At 40.3% G+C, this 23781-nt stretch overlaps 1 protein-coding gene across 1 annotated transcript in view; it reads right to left on the bottom strand.

Moving 5' to 3' along the window:
* The window catches only part of APBB1IP (amyloid beta precursor protein binding family B member 1 interacting protein), a 62370-nt gene that overhangs the window by 11695 nt on the left and 26894 nt on the right, over nt 1–23781 (bottom strand). Inside the window, exons 6-10 of the mRNA XM_065666609.1 lie at nt 23482–23641; nt 20020–20141; nt 12676–12750; nt 11203–11346; nt 7642–7752 (exon numbers count right to left, since the gene is read on the bottom strand). Coding sequence (XP_065522681.1) covers nt 7642–7752; nt 11203–11346; nt 12676–12750; nt 20020–20141; nt 23482–23641 — 612 coding nt within the window. The remainder of the gene's footprint in view (nt 1–7641; nt 7753–11202; nt 11347–12675; nt 12751–20019; nt 20142–23481; nt 23642–23781) is intronic.

Raw genomic sequence — 23781 nt, 5'->3', positions numbered from 1 at the left:
AGTCTCTGCTGCCGACACTGACCTTTACAAGCTCAACTCTCCACTAAAACATCAGGTCACACACAAAGTCTATTAGATAGCACACAAAAATGCTGACTCAGGATAATCGATGCAGAGAAGAATTTGGACAGCTGAAAGCCCCTGGAAATGATGACTTGGTGTGAAGATCCATGAACCGAATTCCTCCTTTCACAGCTCCTGTGTCTCAGGAGAGTTGTTCAGTACGGTACACAGACCTAGGAGCTGTAATCACTATGCAAGTCTGGTTTTGCTTATCTAAATTCAGAGCCCCTGTAATAACCTCTCTGTGGGACTAACAAAGGTCATAACAGTATCAAGCATGACAGTGATGTGAGAAATACTGTAGTTTTAGGCAAAATAACACTGACCTCAGTATGCCGCACCTTATACATCTCACACATAGAGACAGATAAATCATTTTGTTACATGGTGCATACCATGTCCTGAAAAGGTCATCAAAATCATCTGGCAGCAAAGTAAAAGCATCTCCTCTGGAAAGGCTTAGCACCTTTTCCTCCAAAATACGCAGCATCAAAATGAACTCTGAAAGACAACTGGTTAAAAAGCAACCACAGAGAAGTCACAGTTTGAAGGAAAAGTGGCAATACGCAAGTAGAAAGAGAAGCCAGAATTTTTCTCACAGAAAAAAAAAATGGAACAGCACTATGAAATAATACGCTGTATTAAAATGCAACATAATTTGACTACAGCAAACATTTCTCTCCCTCAATGTCACAACTCTCAGTGCTGATCAATTAATTGCATCATGGGGCCTGATTTTTGGAACTGTTGGTTCTTTCCAGTTACATATTAAGGCCTGAGCACCTCAAACACCAGGCAGCAAAAGGATGTGCTGTACTCCACCTGGAAAAGCCCTGAAAAGGTTTGGTGTTCTCTGACCCACTGTCTCCTCTCTGAGCATCACTGTCTAGAGATAAAGAAAGCAGAAACACTTGTGGATATAAAAAGCTTTTTTTTTTTTTTTTTGGATAGGTTTAAAAAAATATTTGTGCACAGATTACATTTTCAGATATAAACTCTCTGCCTAAGGAAGAAAAAGATAAGAACACATTGAAAACCTGAAGAAATGAGAACTGAACAATGTGGTTTCCATGGTTTGTGCCAAAACAAACGACTACAGGCCAAGTGTGCGTGAAATTAGAGATTATCCCAATAAAATGTTCTTTTGCTTTGCCTTCTTCCTATACTAAAGATGAAAATTGAACTGAAGTTACTCAGCATCTCATTGGATTCCTTGCCCCAAAACATATGGATCATTGCTCAGCCTCCAAGCAGAAACAACAGCCAGAAGCATGAAGAGTGACTAATCTTGGATCAAAAGCTTTGGCTTTAGGCCAAAATGGTCAATGTTCTTGGATACCTTATATGCGTTCTAGTGATGAACTTGGTCTATGTTGAGTTAGCTTCTCACAGAAAAGCTGAGACTCTTCTGGCTCCCATGACTGCAAGTAGAATTAACACTCAGCTCCTTTTGAAAATCATACTCAATTGGTTCAAATTTGCCATCTCCAAGTAAACTTGGTTAAATCCTGATGCTATGCACTCCTTGCATTAAAATGACCAGGCTTAACTGATCTTCTAAAGACATGTGTGAACTGTACAGATAAAAAAGCAACCGCCCTAGTCTAAGGAAATTATTCTCTTGGCTTACATTTCTGTAATGACTGAGGCAAAATGTTTAGGTTATTAAAAACATATGTAGCAGCCAATGTAACCAAACAGGACTGCTTTACGCAGCAGATATTTTCGAAAGCCATTATAATCCATTTCTCACTGTACATTCTCTGTTCATATTCTCCCCATTGTTTATGCATTAATCTTGCAAAACTGTGCGCATGTATTATGACTGTAATCTTGCACGTCTGAAAGTGTTCTGTAATAAAGAGTATTCCCGATTTTGCTTTTTCAGTTTATCTGGAAATGTATTTTACTCTAGAAATATTTGACTGAAGCATTCATGCTAATACAATTTTCAAACCTTTCAAATAGAAAATCTCCTGGTTTCTATCTTCATTTCCTGCACAAGCCATTTGTTCTGCATCTTTTTTCTACCATTTTCTATCTCAAACACTGCTAATTTTCACCTTCTACCTGCTTAACTGTCATTGTGTTGAACGCATTATGTACATGACTCAGTCCGCGTACTGGGTGTGAGGGAGGCAGGAATCCGGAGTGCAGTGACTAGGTGCTGAATTACCTGCTGGAATGACGTCCTTGTTGCAAACAGAAGATAACCTTCTTGAAAATATACTTCCAAAATTTACTTTGGATCATTAGAATTTTTATTTTTTAAAATTCATAGTTTCCAGATGACACCAGGAAAACTCTGCTGTTTAGACTGCAGAGAAAAACCTACCCAGCTGTGGAAATAGACGATGATTTGCCTTTGTCTCAGTTTATCCCCAGGAAACCAATTTTTTCCATCCTAGATTAATTCAGCATTATGCACCATTACCCCCAGATTACTCAAGCACAACCAGCACCAATAAACTATAATTAAATCCACTCTTCGTCACAGGCACATTGGACTGACTAAACCAGCAAATTTACATATAGATTACCTTGCTATTTGTCTGCTTTGAAAGATTTTCCAACATGGTGTGACAAAACCAGCTCCTGCACTAATGTGTGCACACACACAGAGACACAGACATTCAATGCACAAAATAAACACTATGTTCACAATTCCTGCTCGATGCAATAGATGCCGTCACTAGCACGACAAACAGATCCCTTCATGGTGGAGTCTCTTGGGTCTGAGGGCTTTCAGCTCCGTAACATGAAGTAAATCACAAAAGGTCTCATCCATTTCCACAGCATTTCCCATGTAATGTAGTAGATGGTGACAGAGACTGTCAGGGAACCTACACATACAAATTCGCACTTGCAAAGGCGACTGTGAAGAACCAGACCCCTCCAGCCTGTGCACTTGCTGTGTGTGGTGTGTGGAATTACTTCTTCTGTGAAGGAGGTATTTGTTCCCTCGCCATTTCTCTCCCAGGAGTGGCCAGCACTCTCCACAGGATGGCGGGGAAGAGCTGTGCTGGTACCCACTCCTGCCTCCTGTGCCTGGAACAGAGGGACAGATCTGACCTGAACAGATGCAGGTTTGAGCGAGGGTCTTCTTTCACACTTGGCTGCCCTTTCATTTCCTTTCACCATGCAGGAAATGGAGCTTTCTATTAAGAAAAGACTCACTTTATCTGATGTCAAAATGAAGGGTGGGATCTTTACATTTTTGTAAGCATAACATTTAGGCCGAGTAGAAAACAGGAAGAACCTTCGTATTTACTTGGACAGATGTGCCAAAATGATTTATTTTATTCAGAGACCCTATTCGTAGTATGCTGAGGGTTCTTTCTGTTGTTTTTTGCTTCTTAAATGTGTGACTTCCTTTGAGGGAGGAAGGCTTGGTTAGCAGTGGTACAGAACAATTCAGTTTAAGAAGGTTATAGCTTGGCATGGACCAAGTAGATACTGGGAAACAAAACAGTTCTTCGAGCCTTATAGTTGCCCCAAAGCTCCATCAGTGCAAGGCTGCACTCTCATCCTCAGGACACAGGCACATCAGTTCTGATTTACTGCACAGGGACAGCTAAAGGTGACCCTGCTCTCTGACACCAACCAGCCAGCTGTGCTCTTTTCAGTTGGTCCCAGCTGGGCTTTCTGCTGCCTGAGAGGGCCTGATATGAGGAAGTAACTGCTTTGTTCAGTTATTGCAGCTGTCTCCTGAATCATTCTAAAGGGAAACTCCTGAGTAAGCTCAGGAAAGTGAGCTGGTTTTGCTGGTAGACACTGTGATGTGCTTTTGAATGGCTTTCAGCACACCACCCTTTTCCCTATTATCTCCTCAGCGTCTTTGTGGTTAACAAGTTGTCCTGGGTTGAGCAAAGTACAAAAGTAAGCAAAAAAACACCCCATTTTTGTTCTGAGCTACAGTATATACAATGGGGTGCTGATGTAATGGGAAGAAGTGACAGGCAAGGAGCATCCGCAACATAGCATCCTTCTCTAGCTCTAAGAGGAACATCTTACAGGATGGATCTGCAGACAAGAACATTTCTATTTCAACTAGTTTGAAATAGCTAGTTTAGGCGCAGCTCCAACATCACAGGCTGCAAAACCTACCCTGGCTTTTGGCTAAATACCAAAGCAACCTGCCCATGAATTGCATGATCTTATTGCTACATGAACACCATACCCAAGCCAGCATCAGCTAACTCTGACCACTGAAGTTGGAAAGAAATGGCTAGATTAAAAATGAAACAGGACAGAGGGACTGCCAGCTCCTGGTGATTTGGATGCAAGTCAACCAGGACAGACACTAAGACCAAAGTCTCACAGTCTCTGTGAGCTCCTCACTTAACTGTAGCCTAAGAGAAGAAACTGGAGAAAAAGCCCACATCCACTTTCAGAGGCATCAAGCTGAAGTAACATTCAAAGAAATGTCATTGAAGACTTTGAGGCAAAAGTCCACATAGTTCAGAGCAGTGAACTCCAAATCAGCCCACCTCACTGGCCATTTGAATCGTAGAATCTTAGCATTTGCTACCATTTGACTGCACAAATGACATTTCCCCTGTTCTTGAAGTAAGGATGCCAATTAGCTTAACCAGTCAGAAATAAAGATGGTATTTTTTCAACTCAGTGCTCAAAGCTAGGAAATTATGTCTGGTTCTGAATCCAGCAGCATTTCCCATGAAGCACAGAAGCAAGATACTGCTGAAGCTGCTAAGGCCTTGCATTTCTCCCGCACTATAAAGTAGAAGCTGGTCTCTTGTCCATGAGCTGGGCAGTTTCCTTCATTAAGTTTGAAACACAGCAGAGCAAGTAACTCAGCTGACGACTGCTCACTGCTTTGACACACTAATTCCTAAAGGGGTCCTCAGAAAGCAGCAATTCTTTAAAAAAACGTAGTGGTATGCTATTATTCAAACCTTCCCACGTGGTGTTACAGCTTGCTGGAGCTACTAAGGGCTGAAGAATAACCTGTTCTCCAAGATGTGAAAATCTCCTTTGATATATTGCCACCCTCAGTGAACAGCTAGCACGGGCTATGGCTGCTACTCTTCCAATTACTTTCCCCCATTTGCTTTAAAGACAGATAATCTTCTGCTGCAGCCAACACAAGCAAGTAACTGGAAGAGAACCTCCGCAGAGCTCACTGTCCTGTGGCACACATGGGGGAGTGGAAGAGCTGTGAAGACACAGCAGTGCAGCCTTGGCTGCGGGCAAATTTCCATCCAGCTTGGATAAGCTGGGAGTCCAAGTTTCTTCCAAATTACTAGGTTACCAGTATAATAAAGACAAGTGTTTACCTGTTAAATGTTTTGCCTTTTGCTCACAGCACCTGTCTGCAAAAGTACTGTCAATTTTGTCTGAGGACTTCATTCTCAATATCTATATGGCAGGATGAGAAATGTCTTAATGATGATGGTTTGTTTTCCTTTGACATCTCAGGACAAGCATCTCCCAGAATGATATTTTCTTCTGGGAGATGTCCATATAAAACCAGACAGCTGCAAAATGTAAGTAAGTATAATAAATGGCTCTATGCTCCTGTCCACACATTTTTGTGTCACCAAGCATCCAATCAGCAAACCAAACATTTACTTTGCTCTTTATCTCAGTCCACAGATCTCAAGATGTATCATATCCTCAGCTCCAGCCTCCAAAGGTAAGAGAATATGACAGAACTCACCTCACCTGCATGCCTTCAAAAAGGTAGGTATAGAATTCAATTAATTACAGAGATTATAGTAAATATGAAACTCTCTACTGCATCACTCTCAGAAAGCCACCCTAAGTGGGAGGCTTCCACTTCTGAAACAACAGAAGATTTCAAGATACCAATACTTGCTCGTATTTCCTGACCAACTCCAGCCACTGCAAGAGATAGCTGTTAAGAGAAGCTAAGTCTGAACTGAGCTAGTCAGGAATATTTCAAAAGCTGATTTGTGAGCGTTAAAATGAAGAACAATCACTGTAATAATAACCTATTCATCACTAAGTAGTGTCGGTAGGGTATACTGATCTTATCAATATGATGTTTATTCTAACATACCACAAACATTTTATAAAGAAGCATCAGAGCAAACAGTTTTGCTAAGTAGATTTTATACATTTATAAGCCTATTACACGTAAAGATTTCCCTAGAGAGCTTTTGATCTTGTTTTTCTCATTTCACATTGAGGGTACAGTGCTAGCATCACACATCCAATAAAGCACATATTTCAGTTGAGCTGTGACTTCATTTTAGTTCTTATCATAGCATACCTCTTTTCACAAAAGATGGCAGCAAGTCCAGAAAGTTCTCCTGATTATTATGAACAATTAAACACATTGCTACATACACTTCAAAAATCACACTTTTATTTTCATCTGATAGAATGTAACTGTTCTTAAATTGGCCAGATATCTCCTTGACGAGTCATCTGCTTAGAAAATTCATTTCTCCTTATTTTTTTTAAATCGGGCCCCCTTTTCCTGAAATAAAGCTTACCTGTTCACTTCAGAAGGCTCACCCTGTTTCACAAAAAAGGACAAAGTGGTTTTTGCAGAGCATTTTGGGGAGAATTGTAGTATTAAAATTGTTCATCTGTGTTAACTGAATACATCTGCTTCAAAAAGTAAGTCTGCGTCTATAAATCACTTCTGTTTTGCCACATGTAAATCAGGCTAGCAGACTTTTTGAAACTGAATAAAAAAGTGCTGTAAGTGTGCAATGTGACATTATGTGACCTCCAATGTGAATGTTTCCCCTACATTTTTTCTGAGATGGCAAGATAGGGTGTTTTCTAATATCTTGTTTGCATTGCTGGCCTTTAAATAGAAAAGCAGCAACAAGATTATCTTCTATCTTGCACACAGTAATCCCACTTGTATTCTAAAATCTGTACTAATGACAAACAGCAAGCAACGCCTAATTCCTGCAGCCTCAAAGCTTCATTTCTCCTCTTTGAACTATGTGAAAAGCATAGCTTCTCTTGCTTTCCCGAGAGGAATGCAGAATTCCCAGCCTATCTGCGGTGCTATTACTGCAGCAATGAGATACTTCAACAACAAGAACTGATTTTCATGAGTGGGTGAACAATGTCTTTTACTCTCCTGCCACAAATAGCTGTACAACAAAATATGCCATCTGTGATGTCTCTTCCTGCAAGACTCTGCACCTCAGTTCAACAAACCACTCAACAGGTATGACTACACTGCAGATAAAAAGTAGACGTACTTTTTAGTATATGGTTCATAATGCTCATAATTTCAACATCAGGGACTGCCAGTCCTCTCCTCTTACATCTGCCTTGCGTGCCATTTGTCCAGGTGTGTCCAGCCACCTGGTCAGGAAGCATATTCAAGCTTGTTTCAAAGACAACTTTATAGATACAGTATAAACACATATCATAGGACTAACAGTCCTTAAAATTAAGGTTCTAAAGGTGTGTTGCTGATCAACAATGAAGCAAGGAAGAAAACAGAAACCAATTTTGCAGAGGGTGCTCTATCTCATCGGGGTCCTAGAGTTTCAAATGTAAACATGTTTACATATAAAAGAAACTGGTGTAACATTTGCAGAACTTAGTTTTCTAGTACATTACCTTCAAGACAAAGCAGTGATCTGTAGGTGCCTTATATTTCGCTTTGTGTTGAGAACCATAATAAACGTTCATATTCTCAAACTGAATGAAGCACGCCAGGTCCCGTGAGGTCTACAAATGAAAACCAAGCACATCATTGTAAGAACAAACTGAATTTTGACGTGAAACTCATTAGCAGCATTTCCTCAAGTGCAGGAATGCCAATACTTTTTAATTTTTTAACTGTCATGAAGTTGACTGAAGAAAGATGAATTTTACGTGTGTGCATTCGTAAACTAACAGTTGGAAGAGTGTCAGTCCACCTTAAGAACGATATATAACAGCATAGCATTTCGCTGTTGTTCTGGTTTTGCTGTGCTTTATTGCTTTGTATGGAGGTTTTGGCTTACGGTTAATAAGACCAAACAGAACAAGAAATACCTTTAGTAAAATAGATATAGGCCTTGCAACCACACCCTGAGCGGAGAAAGAAGGTCTGGGGTTCTAAACTGCTTTTGAAGCTTGTTTGTCTGTGGTATGTGTAACGAACAAACTCTCATCAGGAAATAAGAACACATTTCATCAGGTTTGCTTCGAATTTTCTCAAATTTTCTGGCATCATTCCTTTTCTGCTTATAATATTTGCTTGTTCACAACACGTTGCTGAAGGAACAAGGTTTCTGTTGCTGGCACGCTTCTCAGTGCAGAATCCTGTACACAAAGCGTAACTTTTGTAGTCTTTGAGTGGAAATGCAACAATGGTTCTGTCCCGTGATCACTGCTGGCTAACCTGAGAAATCAGGAAATTGTGAAAGAAAAGACAAAACAAACCACAAACCCTCTCTCCCGCTAAGACCGGGTTTTATTTCCATGCATGATGGTTCTTCTAGGCTGTGCTCATTCTTGCTGATATTTTCATTACAATGCACTCTTGAGTTGGATTTATTTACAAAGCGAGTTTGCAAGTAAGACTGGTGGGGAGGAGATGCTCCATACTGAAGGTAGACAGAGCTTCTCTCTCTCCCGTTTCCCCTGAAGCTGATGTCAGGGATTTTGTCATTAACTGTGCGGACCTAGGATTCAAGCTCCTGAACATGCTCAAAACCTTGCAGTAAAATGAGTTGTTCCTTTCCTTTACGAACCAGGTAATGGTAATTAAGAGCAATACGTATGCAGTTGTTGTTTTCTTCTAAGTAAGGAACAAGCTTCTATGCAAGGGACAGAGACTTCTTGTTAGTATTTCTGCAGTGTGAGTATGACAAAGTAATACAACTAACAGAAACAAACCTTAAAACTGTATCTGCAATTCTGAATCTGTTGTTCTGTGACTCTGCCCATTCACAGCATGGTTTTGAATGGGATATAAGTAGAGGAACACTGAAGAAATTAAGACAGCAGTGCTGACTGGTGCCTGGTTTGTAAAGGAAAAAGCCTCAAACAAAAGCCACCAAAGGCATGCGAGTACAATAATCTGAACGTGTCCCTGTATTTTCACATTTGCAATGTATTGTACAGCCAACACGAAGTGCCAAAGGTTTGCCAGACTTCTTTGCTTTTTTATAACAAGTGAGAACACGATTACATGATGAATTTCAAAACAGCTGCAGCAGCTGAAGATACTATTGTCTGCCAACTGTTTCTGTACCTCAATGAGAGATCATTCTACCCACCACTGAATGGGTTGCACATTTGCAAGGTGCACATGCACTCTTCGTACCACCTGGGTATGAACTCTCACAATTTAAGGGCTTTGACTGAAGAGCTCTACTGAATTCTGCTGCAGTGCTTTAAGATGTTTATCAGCCTCAGTGCACCCTGCCCATCTACTAGAGATTACTGTCTGCACAGAAGACATGTACCTGAACCTCAGCTGTTCCAATACAGATTCCAGTAATTAACTTCAAACACCATTAAACAGATTTGAGCTAATAGATCTGACTTCCTCTGGAACGCCTCAGGCATGGACACATACCTCCTTTTGCTGAAGGCTGTTACAGAAGCAGGAGCAAACAGTTGATTGTGGTACTTTTTTAAAGAGCCACACTACCTCAAAAAGAACTAGATTCAAAGTTCTCAATTCCTGTGAGTGGCTGGGTTGGTAAAATAGTGAGTCTGAAGTACTCACACAGGTCCTTAAAATGGCTCAGTTATAGGCAGTATGGGCTACCCTGCCCATAACAACTAACAGGCACTAAAGTGCTTTACAGGTGTTACGAGGTGACATGGCTTGGTGCGTGGCTCCATCCTGAGCCTGTATGTGCAGTCTATCACCTGAAAAAAGAAAGCACTTTCCTGATTTGCACTCTGATAGGAACTCACTGAAATGGGTATCACTGGATGATGAAAAAGGATGGGTAACTATCAGTATCGGCTTGCCCTGTTTGGCGCTGTACTACTGACTATCACTGGAGGCAGGCTACAAGTAAAAGCCCAAGACGGACTTTTCATTTGACTATTCTTATACTCTTAGTACCTTAAGTGCCTTCCAAATAGCATTCTAGTTCCTAATTGGCATGATATTGTGTGTGGGCAACATGATTTGAGGACTGGAAGCTGATATCTCATGGTCAGGTAAAGTCCAAATGAATTGCTGTGAAATCAGCAAGGTAATCTAGGTCTGCCTTTCACTGGGATATAAACATAGGTCACTGGATCAGCATCACGGCATTCCTTTACAAACTGTACGTTTTTTTTCTTCCTTTGTAGTTTAGTCAGGGAATGGCAGAACAGTTTCACAGGATGAATCATAACAGCAAGGCTCCATTAGCAGCACCAGAATTTCCAAACATGAAGCATTAGCAGAGCTATGAGTGGTAGCAGAAGTGGTTTTCAAAACACACAAAAAAATAACCCCCCAAAAACCCAAAACCAAACGCAAAAAACCCCACCAGTCCCAGAAGCCAACATTCTACCTCATCACTGTGGAAATGAGAAGCCAGCTGCCCTTATGGCCAACATGTCCAGGACCCCGCTGCTTCTCCAGTGCTAGCAATTCAGACTCTTGAAATATTTTGCAATATTAAATGTCAGTGCATTTCATTTGATCAGATGGATACTTCTGTCTCACTTCCTTCTGCACAAAAGGCAGACTTAGAAAGCATAACACATTCTCTAGGTAAAGATCATGGTAGGAAAAAATGCGTAGCATTTCTGCATGCTAGCTACTGGCATAGAAATTTAGTATCGAACAAAGTAGAATTCCACCTTTTTGTGATAAGAAATTAGTTTACTTGAGAACTTTTAAAGTATTCTTCCAGAGGAAACCCATGTAACAGCGAAGCATTTTGGCAGCATAACACTCTCTGAAGGGTGCTGTGCTGTTTTTCTTTCCCTGCTGACTTCCGGAGGAGTACTATTTCACTAATGCTTTTATCTATCCGTAGAAATCGAAGGAGAGAAACGTGACAGGACTCAGGGACTACATTCCAGTATTTGCACAAGTGGTGTAGTCAAAGTTAAACCAAAAAAAATCCAACCCTCTCAGATGCACCAGACACCGCTCTTAAAATGTCACCTTGGGAGTTCTTCACTTTCACCTATGTGAATTGTTTTATTGCTACAAAGATTATTTGGCTTCCTGACCTTGGTTTTTCCTTTGGGAACATAATAAATTCCAGAAGCTCGTAGAAGAAAATAACGCCTCTTCCATGATTTTTTTCCATCTTCCTTTAAATAAAGGGCCCCTTCAAGCTCTGGCACAACGACAGATGTCCCACAGAAGCTTTCCTGTGCAACAAGAATAATAATACACAAAACAGATTCGATTTAAGCACAACCCTATTAATAGGAGAAAAATGCTCCCTTGAAAAACAGAGACTTTTACTGCGACAGTGAACACCTGAACGTGGGCAATTCAGTTCTCAGGGAGATGAACACCTTAGACAGGCAAAGGAAACTTTTCCAATCTAATGTGGCAATTCAGCCATGCAAGGTGGGTGCTCACACTGGAAAAGGAGGCTCGCAGAACCTCCATTCTCTACAGGGTCAAGCTAAAACCTACAAAAGGTTTTAACTACACGTAGATGTGCTCAGTGAAGGCAATAAAACGGAATGGTTAGTACTACTGCTGTTGGTTTTTCTCTGTTGCTGGATCTACAGGTTCTGTAGCGAAATACTTCTACAGAGAGAATCTTCAGGGACTGTTCATGGCTCTAAAAACAGCAGGAAAAAAAATCCCCTCAATCTCTGCTTTCACTTTTAAATACATGCTAGCAGTTAGAACACTGTTTAAACAAATACACTTCATTGTTTGCTTGAAGGACCTACTGTTGGGTAATTTTTAATGCCAACATGCTTATCACTTTATGTTTTCATTTAGAATTTACCAGAACTGCTGCTGGTTGACATCTGGTGCCTTCATGAGATGCACTTAACTTCGAAATAGGAATCCTCAGTTGCCTGAGAACAGCATTTCCTTTGTGAATTTCTACCAAGTCAAAATGCTTGCCAGGAGAACTGTGACAACCTCATCTTTCATATGGCTCTGGATTTTTCACTCTCAAAACATGCAACTGAAGTAAACCTTCAGCAGGAAAGGCAAGAGGCTAAATGGACTTTCTGGAAAGCGCAAAGGTTCTTTTTCTGCTGTAGTACAGCCAATAATTTGAGGTAGTGAGAAGTACATCTACTTCTAATCCAAAAGATCATTGTTCGCTACTGATCAACCTTACTAATAATATAAAGTCACAATGGCTGGCCTAAGGGTGTGGCACAGCTGTTTCTTTCACTTGTATTTGTATAACTGCTTTTATTGTTATCATGGCGCTACACTTCATAGACACACTAAGTGAAAACCTTTCATGGCACTGGGTCTAGAACAACAAAATCTCCATCGTTTATACTCTCTGATGGGGGATACAATCTGCATTTTAATGGTGAGCAGCAGATGCAGAGGAAAATCCAAGGTTAAACCTTAGACACAATGACATCAACCAGCACAGAACGTCCTGTTACACATTTTCCCACAAAGAACTAAATGCTGTTGTTGCAGAGCAGACTCAGACGGTGGCAGAGTTTCAGTGACATCTGCATCATCAACCAAGAAAGTTAGCTTACCTCCAGTAAAGCCTCTTTGCTTTTATCATTCATTTCTTTGCTTTCATTCCTCCCTTTGCTTGCAAGGTAGAAGTTCTGAGTAAGACACAAAAGAAATTGATGCTCATTATAAAGACAGCAATACAAGTAACTAGATCACTACAGACCCATTCAATAGTTAGTCTTTCAGAATTGAGTACCCAAGCCAGCAAATGCAAGAGGCATATACCTATGGATTCTCCTTATGGAAAACTTTAATCACAGCTGCCTGCTCATGAGTTTTAATTCTTTATTTTGAATAAAACTCAGAAGTAACACAAAATTACCTCTGCCTATGGATATACAGCCTTCCAAATTTTGAAAACACTGGCTTATGATTTTGGCTGTTTTTCTGGATCAATGGGTTTGATTTTATCATTCCAATTTTCACCACTTCCTATTTTACAGACAGTAGAGAACATAACATGCTGGTGTGCTGGAACATGTGCAGTGGCTTTGCTGAACACCAACCATGGTCAAATAGCGGAGCCAATTGCCTGCTGAGAGTATGGCAGGTGGGCATGAAGGAAGCAGGCAGATGAAGGAGCTATGCCATGCATCGAGTTCTTGTACTTCACCATTTTCTAAACAAAAGTACATGTAGAAGAGGAGCTTGGGAAATACTTGATACATGGGACAGACTTACTGATTTCCCTGGAATCAGTCAAAAAGCTAAGTTTGCAGAACAAAGGGCATAAACCAAACACACGCCATTGTCTAGGAAATGGACAAAACTGTAAAAACATAACAAATATTGAAAGCTATCTACTTAAAAATTACTCCAAATTCCATAATTCTTCAGCAATTCCATAGGAAGAAAACGATGAGTTTTTCTGACTTTTTATCTCCATTTTTTCAAGTCTCAAGACTAGGAGAATATGGCAACATATTTACATACCTAAAACTCCGTAATGACTGAACTGCAACACCAAAGCAAACATTACCAAAATTAAAATGAGAAGCGTGCAAATGAAGGAACATGCTGTTGCTATAGCATAAGAAAGAAACAAACAAGCAGCGTATCTTCCCTGCCAGCATACCATCTTTGCAGCAATGAGGTTCATCTGAAGTGAAACCCTCCTATTCCACACAACCACATCTTCTTTCTCAAGCAGCGCGGTGAACAGCTGTCTGCCAGAATGCAAGCCTCATAGCAGACAGCTTTTGGAGGGGCACCAGGAGAGGAAGGGGAAGAAGTGTGGGTGATCTCAAAACCAGTTCTTTAAAAACTTCCTTAAAATTTCACAGTAAGTCAGACAGGACATTAGAAACACAGCCACCTGCAACTTGGCCTGTGCTGATGTCACGTTTATGGAATGAACGTAAGAAACTTGAACATTCAATACAACACACAGTTATGCCAGGAAATATTGCTGGCTCCAAACTGCCTGGGCACATTTTTAGTCCATGGCTGAAGGTAAACAAGCGCTAAGGATCACAACTTTGTGACTACATCTGAAGACAGTATTCATAGTGGAAAAAACCACGACACTAGCTCAAAACAAAACCTGCTCAAAAGTGTATTCTCGGTGCAACCCAAACAGTCATACCTGCCAACGCAGTAAAGCCATAGGTCTGAGTGAGGTGACAATCCTCACTCATACCACTGGGGAAAAAAAAAAAACGCTGTTCTGAGCAGCCAAGTCCTCTGTACATGGGCAACAGCTCTTTTTGAGAGGGGCACTACCACAGCACTGCTGGCTTGCTGTTGGTACTTCTTTCTCACTGATGAGGGTATGAAGAGAAGCCTCAAAGGGCACTGTTAGGCTGGGTTGGGCCTCCAGACTTTGGGATGGATTTGGAAAGTAGAGGAACATGGAAGCTGTAAGCTGCCTTCTGCAGATCATTATAAAATAGACATAGTACAACCCCTAAAATACCCAGTGAAGATTTATTTATTAAGGTAAGTACACCTTATCACTCTCTCAACAAGGCTTGGCTCATCAGGTTTACTACTGGTGGGAAGAGCATTCATCTGGCTCAGTCAGCCTTCAGTGCACTGATAATAAGAAAACAAAGCTCCTCTGATTAGAACTGATTCACATTCAGGCATCTGGCATTTATTTAGCAGAAACAGACCACCCTGTACTGACACAATCAGTGATAAAGAGAGAAAGTTTGTAATACTATCCATGCTGGATCTTTAACAACGCAGCTTTTTCATTAGGGAAACTGGGCTCTGTCACCTAAACCAACATTACACAGATGTACACTGTCATCTTTCACCTGCCAACACACATTTCATTTATTACCTCCTTTATGTCTCTGCCCTGAAATCTGGAAGTACCTGGTACTTATTAGTTGTCAGCAGCTAAAAACCTGGGGAGCAGACTGTACACTGTACTTGTTTTATCACTATGTGGTCTCCTATTTTTGATCAGAAGCATTCATCCTGTAGGAGACAAACCACATGTGTCCACAGAAAGTCATTCCAAGTCCAGTAGCCAAAGGTCATGATAAAAGGCAAGTGCTTTCCTGTCTGAGGACACCACTAGGAAATGCAAGTTTGGTTTGAGATGTCAGGTCATTAATAGGACAAGATGAGGCTACGGGCAGCTCTCTGCATATGTCTACAGATTTGAGAGTTAACTATTTTTTACATTCAAAAGATAATGTCTTTCTCTTGAGAAACAGCTGAGCTTACTGAACAGGATGGATTCATCATCTTGGGCTGATAACATAAGAAAGCAAACATAAAGAGTTATTTTAACAAACAAAACAGTATGCTGTCACGCTTTCACATTGGGTTTGCTTTGTTTGCACTGTTTGGGTTATCTGATGCTGAAATGAGCCGGTATTTTTGCTGAATTATTCCCTGTGCCTACACAGCCCCAGACTAGCTGAAGCTGACATAAAGCCAGTTACTCTCCTATGCCATTCTGCTTGACTCAGAATGCAGAGCTCTAGTGGCAGTTTCGACATGTACTGCTAGCCAGTTATGGGACCCTTCAGAAACATTAGGTGATGACCCATCTATGGCATTACATTAGCAGAAAATTGCACAAAAGTTTTTATGGCCATCTTAAGTTAATTCTGTGCTTTGTACTGTAAAGCACCAGTAGTCTATGCATACAACCTTTCCATTCAGGGATACAACCACTCCATTTTGTGTGGAAATGCAGGTAATAAAATTCAGGCTGTATCTCTCTCCTCTGTGTAAGCCTCAGACAGTGGAAGAGAGGAGGTGTTTTCAATAGCTTCAAAGAACATCTCTGGTGGCATGTAAGCAAACCAAATTTGGATCATAGTAGAAACAGTAGCATTAACACTGCCAAACTCTCTGATCAGTGTTCCGTGCCTCTGTATTTGTAAAAATAAATTCCCTAAATGAAAAAGCATCTCTCTCATATCTTTTTTCATACACAGCCCTATAGAAGCTGGAATGCAGCAGCTACTTGTCAGCATACAGCAAAAACCAGGTGCTCAAGACAGCATCCTCCCTCTGCTTCCCCTTCTGCTTAGATTGTTTTTTTGCTTTCCATCTATTGAACCTGTTTCTCCAGAAGATCTGCAAGGTCCACAAGAGCCACTCTGAAGATCACAAATGTAAATAAATAAATGAAGCTAAAGGCAAAGCTCTTTTGAAGCCCCTGAAAATTAATTTGCAACTCTGCTTTCTTGATTTTATGTTTTAAGAAATCACTTAAAGAAAGCTGATTGTTCATGCCTTGAGGATGGTGGTCTTCGTCATCAAAGAGGGGGCAATATGGAACAAATGGAAGACATACATAAACTAGGATGCAGACAACAGCAAAGCATTTAATAGGCTGATTAAGCCACATGTGTAAAGACTTTCTGCATTACAGTCTCAAAGCAGAAATAGAGTACTTATTGAAGGAGCATCTTCAACTTGAAACTATACCATAGAGATACACTAATAGAGAGTGACATTAGGATTACTAAAGAGTGGGAGTACAGTGAAATATACTACCTTTTCTCACTTCTATTTCTCTGTGCATATGCCAACACACTCAATAATCAGGATCCCCACCACTCTTCTATGCTTCCTTCTCTGGGTCACAGTTTTCAAAACAACTTTTCAAGCATGAAACTCACTACTGCTGCTGTCCTGTTACAAAAGACATCACAAATTCTTACCCCACCTCCTTTTCACGCTGTTTAGTACTCTTGCTTTTCAGAAGAGGAAGTAAAATGTCAATTCAGTGTGTGGGCCCTCCGTTGGAAGGGATAGCTCTTGCTTTTCACTTAGATATAAGGGAGCAGAAGCATAAAGTACTCACTATAGAGATTTTAATTAATTTTCATAAACGATGCCCCAAAATAATAAAAACCAAACCAACCAACAACCAAATTAGAAGACACATGAATGTGGTGTCACCTGCATTGTTTGAATTTATCCTGTCTGCAAAAATCAAACACTTGGTTCTAAGAGCGTGACCAGTGTCTTTTTTGAGTCCCTTTTTTGCTGAGACTTACTCTTGGAGCTTTTTGAAAAGAGGTGTTGAGACCTGACAGCCTTTCCTTTCAAGAGTCAAGCACAGCATCCCTCAACTGCACAACCAAGCATCACCTTTCCTATGTTACAAAAGTTTTCTTTATTCGCACATGTACTAACATGTATTTTTGTTTCACTCTTTACTCATAGACTTGTGACACTCTGTCTCTGTAGATGAGCCACTGATGACATTCATGGAAAGGTCTTTTACTCTGAGCTACCTGAAGGGTAAATTGTATCACAGTGAGAAAACGGCAAGAGTGTGGCAGCCTTTGTAAAGAGGGGGGCACCTGAGGATTTTGCAGGTGCTTTTTCTAAAATACATTCCAAATACTTTAAGAAATAGTTTTCGGAAACAAAGCTGCAGAAAAAAATATTACAGTACTGCAGGACAAGAATGACAATCTTCCAAAAAAGCCACTGGCATTAGCTGAGCAGCTTGCTGCTAGCACAGACATAGAAGATAAATCCTGCATTTCAAAACCCCAGTTCCTTCTTAAAAAATTAAATATGTTTAATTAATTGTTGTTTAATCTGTACCAGGAATATAACTCGTTAATAGAGAGAAACAATGAATACTGGCACAGGACATTTAAGAATTTAAGGATAATGAAAAATTCCAGGAAGAAGCCCTTCACTGTGAGGGTGGTGAGGCACTGGCACAGGTTGCCCAGGGAAGCTGTAGCTGCCCCATCCCTGCAGTGTTCAGGGCCAGGCTGGACAGGGCCTTGAGCAACCTGGTCTAGCGCAAGGTATCCCTACCCATGGCAGGGGGTTTGTAACTAAATGATCTTAAGGTCCTTTCCAGCCCTAACCATTCTATGATTCTATGATTCCATGATTCTATGCATACCTTTTCCAGAGGTCCACTGGTTTTAGCAATGCAATCATGTTTATAAAATTTTTTTTAAAGCATTTATTTATGTCAAAACTCCATACTGAAAATTCTGTATCACTAATTTGTCTAAGAATCAGTTGTAAGCACCTGGCCACCTTTGGAATCTGACTAGGGTCTTCTTCCAGAAAAATAACCTGCAAGAGTCAAAGCCATGAGATCTCCACTGACAACCTCCGTCAGAATGAGCACTAAGAAAGACCAACAAGGACTCCAACTGCTGCTTCGTTACTACCACAGGCTGTGTCAAAAAAAGCATTCTGTAGTTTCTGTACTCACAAAATGAGTTTATAAGGCAATCGTGACTGAGACAGGAGGAAGTGTCTGAAATATACTGAGAATGTGTATCACAGCACTGAATTTCAGTGTCCCATTGGTTACACCGTAATTTCCGTGAGTAGTTAGTTAGTTAATCACACATCCTGCCCCCCACTAACTCAGCATTTCCTCTTGGTTTACCTTTTCAGGGACTCACTCGAGATCATGCAACTTACCATGTTTCATTACCTAGTGTGAGCTCTGCCTGTACAACACTGATTATTTTCTGCCAAAAAGACAAACCACTGATATGACTGTACTATTCTGCCCGTCTCACAATGTTTGAATTTACTCATCCTGACAGATGGTTAGACTTTGTTACTGGCAAAATATTTCAACAGTGTGAGAGTTGCAACTGACCCAGTTTCCTTAGGCTGTTCATTTTATAGCTTATCACAGACGGGCTGAAGCTCAAGGATTGCAGGCATATCCAGATCAAGCTCCTTAGGTGGGAGGACAGACCTACACCCTTATTCTGGTTTTGGTTCAGATAATTCCTGGTTCAGGTTTGGCTCAGGTCATTTGGCTCAGGTTTATTTCTGAAGCTCATTGCAATCCAAATGCCCAGAATCTTCATCAATTATTTACTTCCTATGGGAGGCCCACAGCCTAGCTCTAAGCCGCTCGCCCCGATAACACTACCAAGTGTACATATGAATCAAATGTACTATCAAACCTCTGCTGCAAGATATGTTTGTGTGCACTAGAAATTATAACATCTTGACCCATCCTGTACGTTTTACTTCCAAACCTGCCTTTTCTGTCTCACATTAAAAATCAACATCAACCCATGTACACTGCAGGGTAAGTTTTCTTTCCCTCACTGTGGATACTTGTTATGTCAATGAAGAAAACTTCCTCTCTGCAGGTTGTATTTGAAACACTATCTCATTCTAAAAAAAACCTGGCTTCCTAATGAGCATGTTGTGAGGTTTGCTGCCAAATCATATATGACTCATTGCTTCAGCAATGCTGGATTGATCATTTTTCTCTTGCTGCCCTTTGGAACAAATCAGATGCTCAGTGAGCTAACAGACGGCTGACAAGGGGAAAAGATCTAGTGCCTAGGAACCCATCAACTGTACGTGCTAAGGTGTTTGTAAACATAGTTTTGACCACAGATCACATGAAATAAATTATAACCTTTGCTGAATAATTTGTTGCAATTCAGTGTGCAAAACCTTTCACTAAATTAGGTGTTCCCATTCATCCAGTTCTTCCCCTAGGCTAAATGAAACCCAGATAAACTCTCTGCAACACTCAGCATTCTCTTTACAAAGTTTCATGTATGACTGGCAAAAACTGGACCTTTGAGGAAATGTTGATTCCCATCAGTAGAAATAGCAGAGAAACTGTAGTAATGATACAGGACGGGTTTTTACAGCCCCTAAGCAACAGTACCAGTGAGAACCGTGTATTTCATTTTTTACCAGTGCAGAAAAGACTTTAAAATAGTACCAGAAAGGAATAGAAAGCACTTATTTTCAGATCCTTGCATTTAACATTCTGGTCTGGGGTTCTTTTTTGTTGAAAGCACAAGTTTTGTTTTCTCTAATTCCAAACTGACACAGCTGAAAGCAAATTAATAACGCGATAGGCAGCATACGGACTAAGTGACATAATTTTAGACTCTTATCCAAATTCCATATTAGCTTACCTGGGGATTTTTAAATAAAGCATATTTTTCACTTTTTTCCAAAAACATAATCTTATTCACAGTGTCTCGGGTCCAGTCTGATAGTACTTCAACAACATTTTCATGGTCTTCAAAAAACCTTTCTGGAGAGACAGAAAAGGTAATGTAAGACACTCAAATTCTCTACGCTCTCCTGAGGCTGCAGAAATTCCTGTGTAAGAATGTAACCGTCATCTGATGTTTGCTCAGAGCTGGACAGTCCAGCACTGTTTTGCACTGCATGGAAGGGACCAAAACCACATGGAAATACTGTCATGTGGAAGGCTTAATAAGCTACACAAGATGCCTTATGTAGGTCTGGCATGCTCCTGGATTGCCTCCTGCACCTCTCTGCTATTGCCTGAAAGCAGCAAAGGATGGAAACAGTGACCCATTAGGAGCAGATAGTTACATCTGTGTCTTTGAATGGTGTTTCAGTTTTGTTTTTTAAGCTCTGCAGTATGATTTGGGGGAAGAGAGGTACATACCCACTCTGGAAAAAAAAAATAGTAAAAACCTATTTCCTTGTCTTTTCACTTATTAAAACAAATGAAAAATTGCTTTCTGTCAATAGGAAGAATTCTATGCACTGAAAATAAAATATTTTGATTCAAGCAACTGCATTCAAAGAAATAGCAAGCCAGTGGAAATTAGAAGACAGACTGAGAACTGATGTGAACATACACTTTCACGCAGCATCTCTGCAGTTAAAAACCTCACCAGAGATGTGGCAGTCCTAGTGTCAGTTCTCTCCCTTCCTGAGCTGATCTGAACCCAGATCCTCCACCCAGGAAAACCACAGGGTATTGCTGAGGTCAGATAACTCTGATCTCTTCTTCTGAGGTTTCATTTGTATGAAGTAGCTAAACAGTCACACAAACCTCCTTTGGAAGGAAAAGGAGCATAATTGGACAGGTAATTTTGGAAGCACTGAAACTTCATTTTTTCTAAAAGTTCAGTACTGGGACAGGGAATTCACACAGCTCCAATTTTCAGTGCAATTTTGGCAGCCCCCTGGGAATGGCCGTACTCCATTTTAGAGGTCTGTGGTGTTTACATTTTCCAACAGTGTAGACTGGCCTAGTATAAGAGGAGATAACAGAACATACATTTGTAGGCTTTCTTTAACACTTCTTGTTACTTCTGCAGGGGTTCAGTATGTCCCATTAAAACCAAATTATATTATTAAATTCACAAAATTATGTTAGTTTCACATGCACACAGTAATTTTTAACACCACAAGCAACATAACACTTTTCATTCAGCAACTGATACTTCTGCAGTGTACTGGAAACATAAAGCAGTATACCAATCCCAAGTAACAGCTGAAAAGGGTAAACAGTATCTTACAGTTCAGGATAGCCGTAAAATAATTCTCAGGTAGTAACACTAGCTATTCAACACCGATTTTGCCACATGTACTTTTGTTCATTCATTTCCAGTACCAGGCTTTTCTTGTATAAGAGGTATGATCTTACCATCCTTAGGAGGGTCTTTTTTATTATTATTATTATTGTTACCTAAGAAATGACAAATCCTGATGCCTATTGTAAGGCAATACTCTTTATTGCAAAATACAGCTGGTATGTACAGCCCAGTGTTATATCATCATCTCACTTCTGAGATTATCTGTGATATTTAACAGGCAATTAATCTAAAGCTGCAGTTTAGTTTATTTGCAATGATGATTTTTCAAAATAGGAGTGTATATAAGATACTCTGTCAAGGATCTTCTGACATAAAACTAGCTTGGACTTTCAGTTCAGCCTGAAATATCTGCTGCTGAGATTTGCTTCTTATAGAAGGGAAAAGTGCAGAAAAAGGAAAGTGCAGGAAAGCCTGCCTTCTAAGCATGCTGACAGTAACAGCTATCTAGAACTGCCAAGAAGTATACTAGCAATAAAGAACAGTTCACATTATTTTGATTTTAAACAAAATTTCCTGCGGGTAGCTGTGCACTGGAAGCATTCCATTCATATAAAAATTTTCTTCTGCAAACAAAAAGGCTCCGTTCCCAGCTGATTTGGACCTGGTGACAGACCTCTGCATCAGGAGTTCATAGACTTTTCCTTTTATTCTGAACCAACTACTGATTTATTTCCTTTCCTACGCTTCTTCTGTCCTGGCTTTTCAAATAGTTCGTATCCAGTATGAGAGTAATTCCTTACTATACCAATACCCTAACTCAAAGCACCCAGCATTAGCTAGGTCTAAAGTAACATAATCTGTCTTTATGCTGCCACCGTAATACTCCAACATGTTTGTCCAAGTCACAGCAGACAGAGGAAGCAACTTTCCAAGACAAGGAAACACTCTAAAATTATTCAGTGACACTTGTGACATTTCTAGGGTCTAATGACATTTCCAGTCTTTCCTCACTTAAGCTAGGCAGGTACAAAAAGAATGCAGCAACATTGCTTCACGTATCATCTTAATCAAGTAGAAAGAATAGACTGGCAGTTGATGTCTCTGCCATTCTTACCAGCAAATAAGTATCTCTTTGCACAAGAGCAGTCAGGCTTTTTCCAGCTATTTTTACATTTCTTTGTTTTAGGTAAGCAAGATAACTATTCCTGGGGCTGTTAAAGTGCAATATTGATATTTAGCTTTCTTTGTGAGTTTTTACATCTCTGCTGACTGTAAACTAAGAATGCCAAAGGCTGCTTGACAATTTCCTGTGTCTCTAGGTCAAATGTGACTCTGGAAGAAAGTTGTGGCAATTTTCCTTTTGCTTTTGATGTAAACACCTTTGCAGCCTGGACAATAAAAAGATTCTGAAATAACTCACAATTAGAGAATATGCCACTGCTTGCTTGGTCTTGAAGCCTTTTTGAGACAAAACTTGTTAAGTTGCAACAAACAATACATAAGATTTGCACAGCTGTTTCTTAGGGACCTGGAGGCCAGGTTAGTTGCTTTCTAAATCATAAGGTTCCACCAGCAAAGCTGCAGCTCTGTCAGACAGCAATATCCTGACCACAACCACAATAAAGAAAACAACTATCACAAATGAAAAGCATCAGAAATTACTGAAATGCTTCTCAGACAGTCTTGTTTAATTAAAACATTTGTGTGGCCAATATGTAACAGCCTATTGACAGCACTTCAGCCCTCTCTTCAAAGAGCAGTGTACTTGTGTGTTTTGGGTCCTTGACAAACAGTGAAATCACATGGCCCCTTTACTTTGTGTAAAACAGAATGATGGAAATCGTGGTGGGCAAAGAATCTTCTGCAGCTCAAAGCCCAGATGAATGGAAGACTCGTTTCTACAGCAAGAACAGCCCATGTACATTCCCACATCATCCCTCAGCTTAGAGAGTAAGATGTTCCAAAACCAGTGGACACATAGGCACAAGAAATGTTATTAATTCCCTTTCCAAGATTACTAACAGCAAAGGATGCACTGTATCTATTTTCTATATGATGTGTCATTATACCACTTACCAATTTGCAGTTCTGGATACATTTCATACAGACACCAATCGACGTTGCAGTCGCAATGAGTTTTCTCAAAGAGGTTGTCTAAAACATCCCGTGTCACCTGACGCTCATCCACCATTAGTGACTTTGAGCTGTTATCGTACATGTGCACCTTGACAACAAGCTGAGTACAGAGTCACAGAAGAGTCAGTTAATTTCAGAAGCAAGCAAAAGGCTAGTCTGAATCTGCTAACACAGATAAGAAAGATTAAGGCTGAAGGTTATTACTGATTCAAAGGCACCCTGTCCCACAGTGAGCTGAAG

The sequence above is a fragment of the Lathamus discolor genome, chromosome 2 (assembly GCF_037157495.1).
Source record: "Lathamus discolor isolate bLatDis1 chromosome 2, bLatDis1.hap1, whole genome shotgun sequence".
NCBI classification, from domain to species: domain Eukaryota; kingdom Metazoa; phylum Chordata; class Aves; order Psittaciformes; family Psittacidae; genus Lathamus; species Lathamus discolor.
This window is presented reverse-complemented; position numbering and strand designations above follow the sequence as displayed.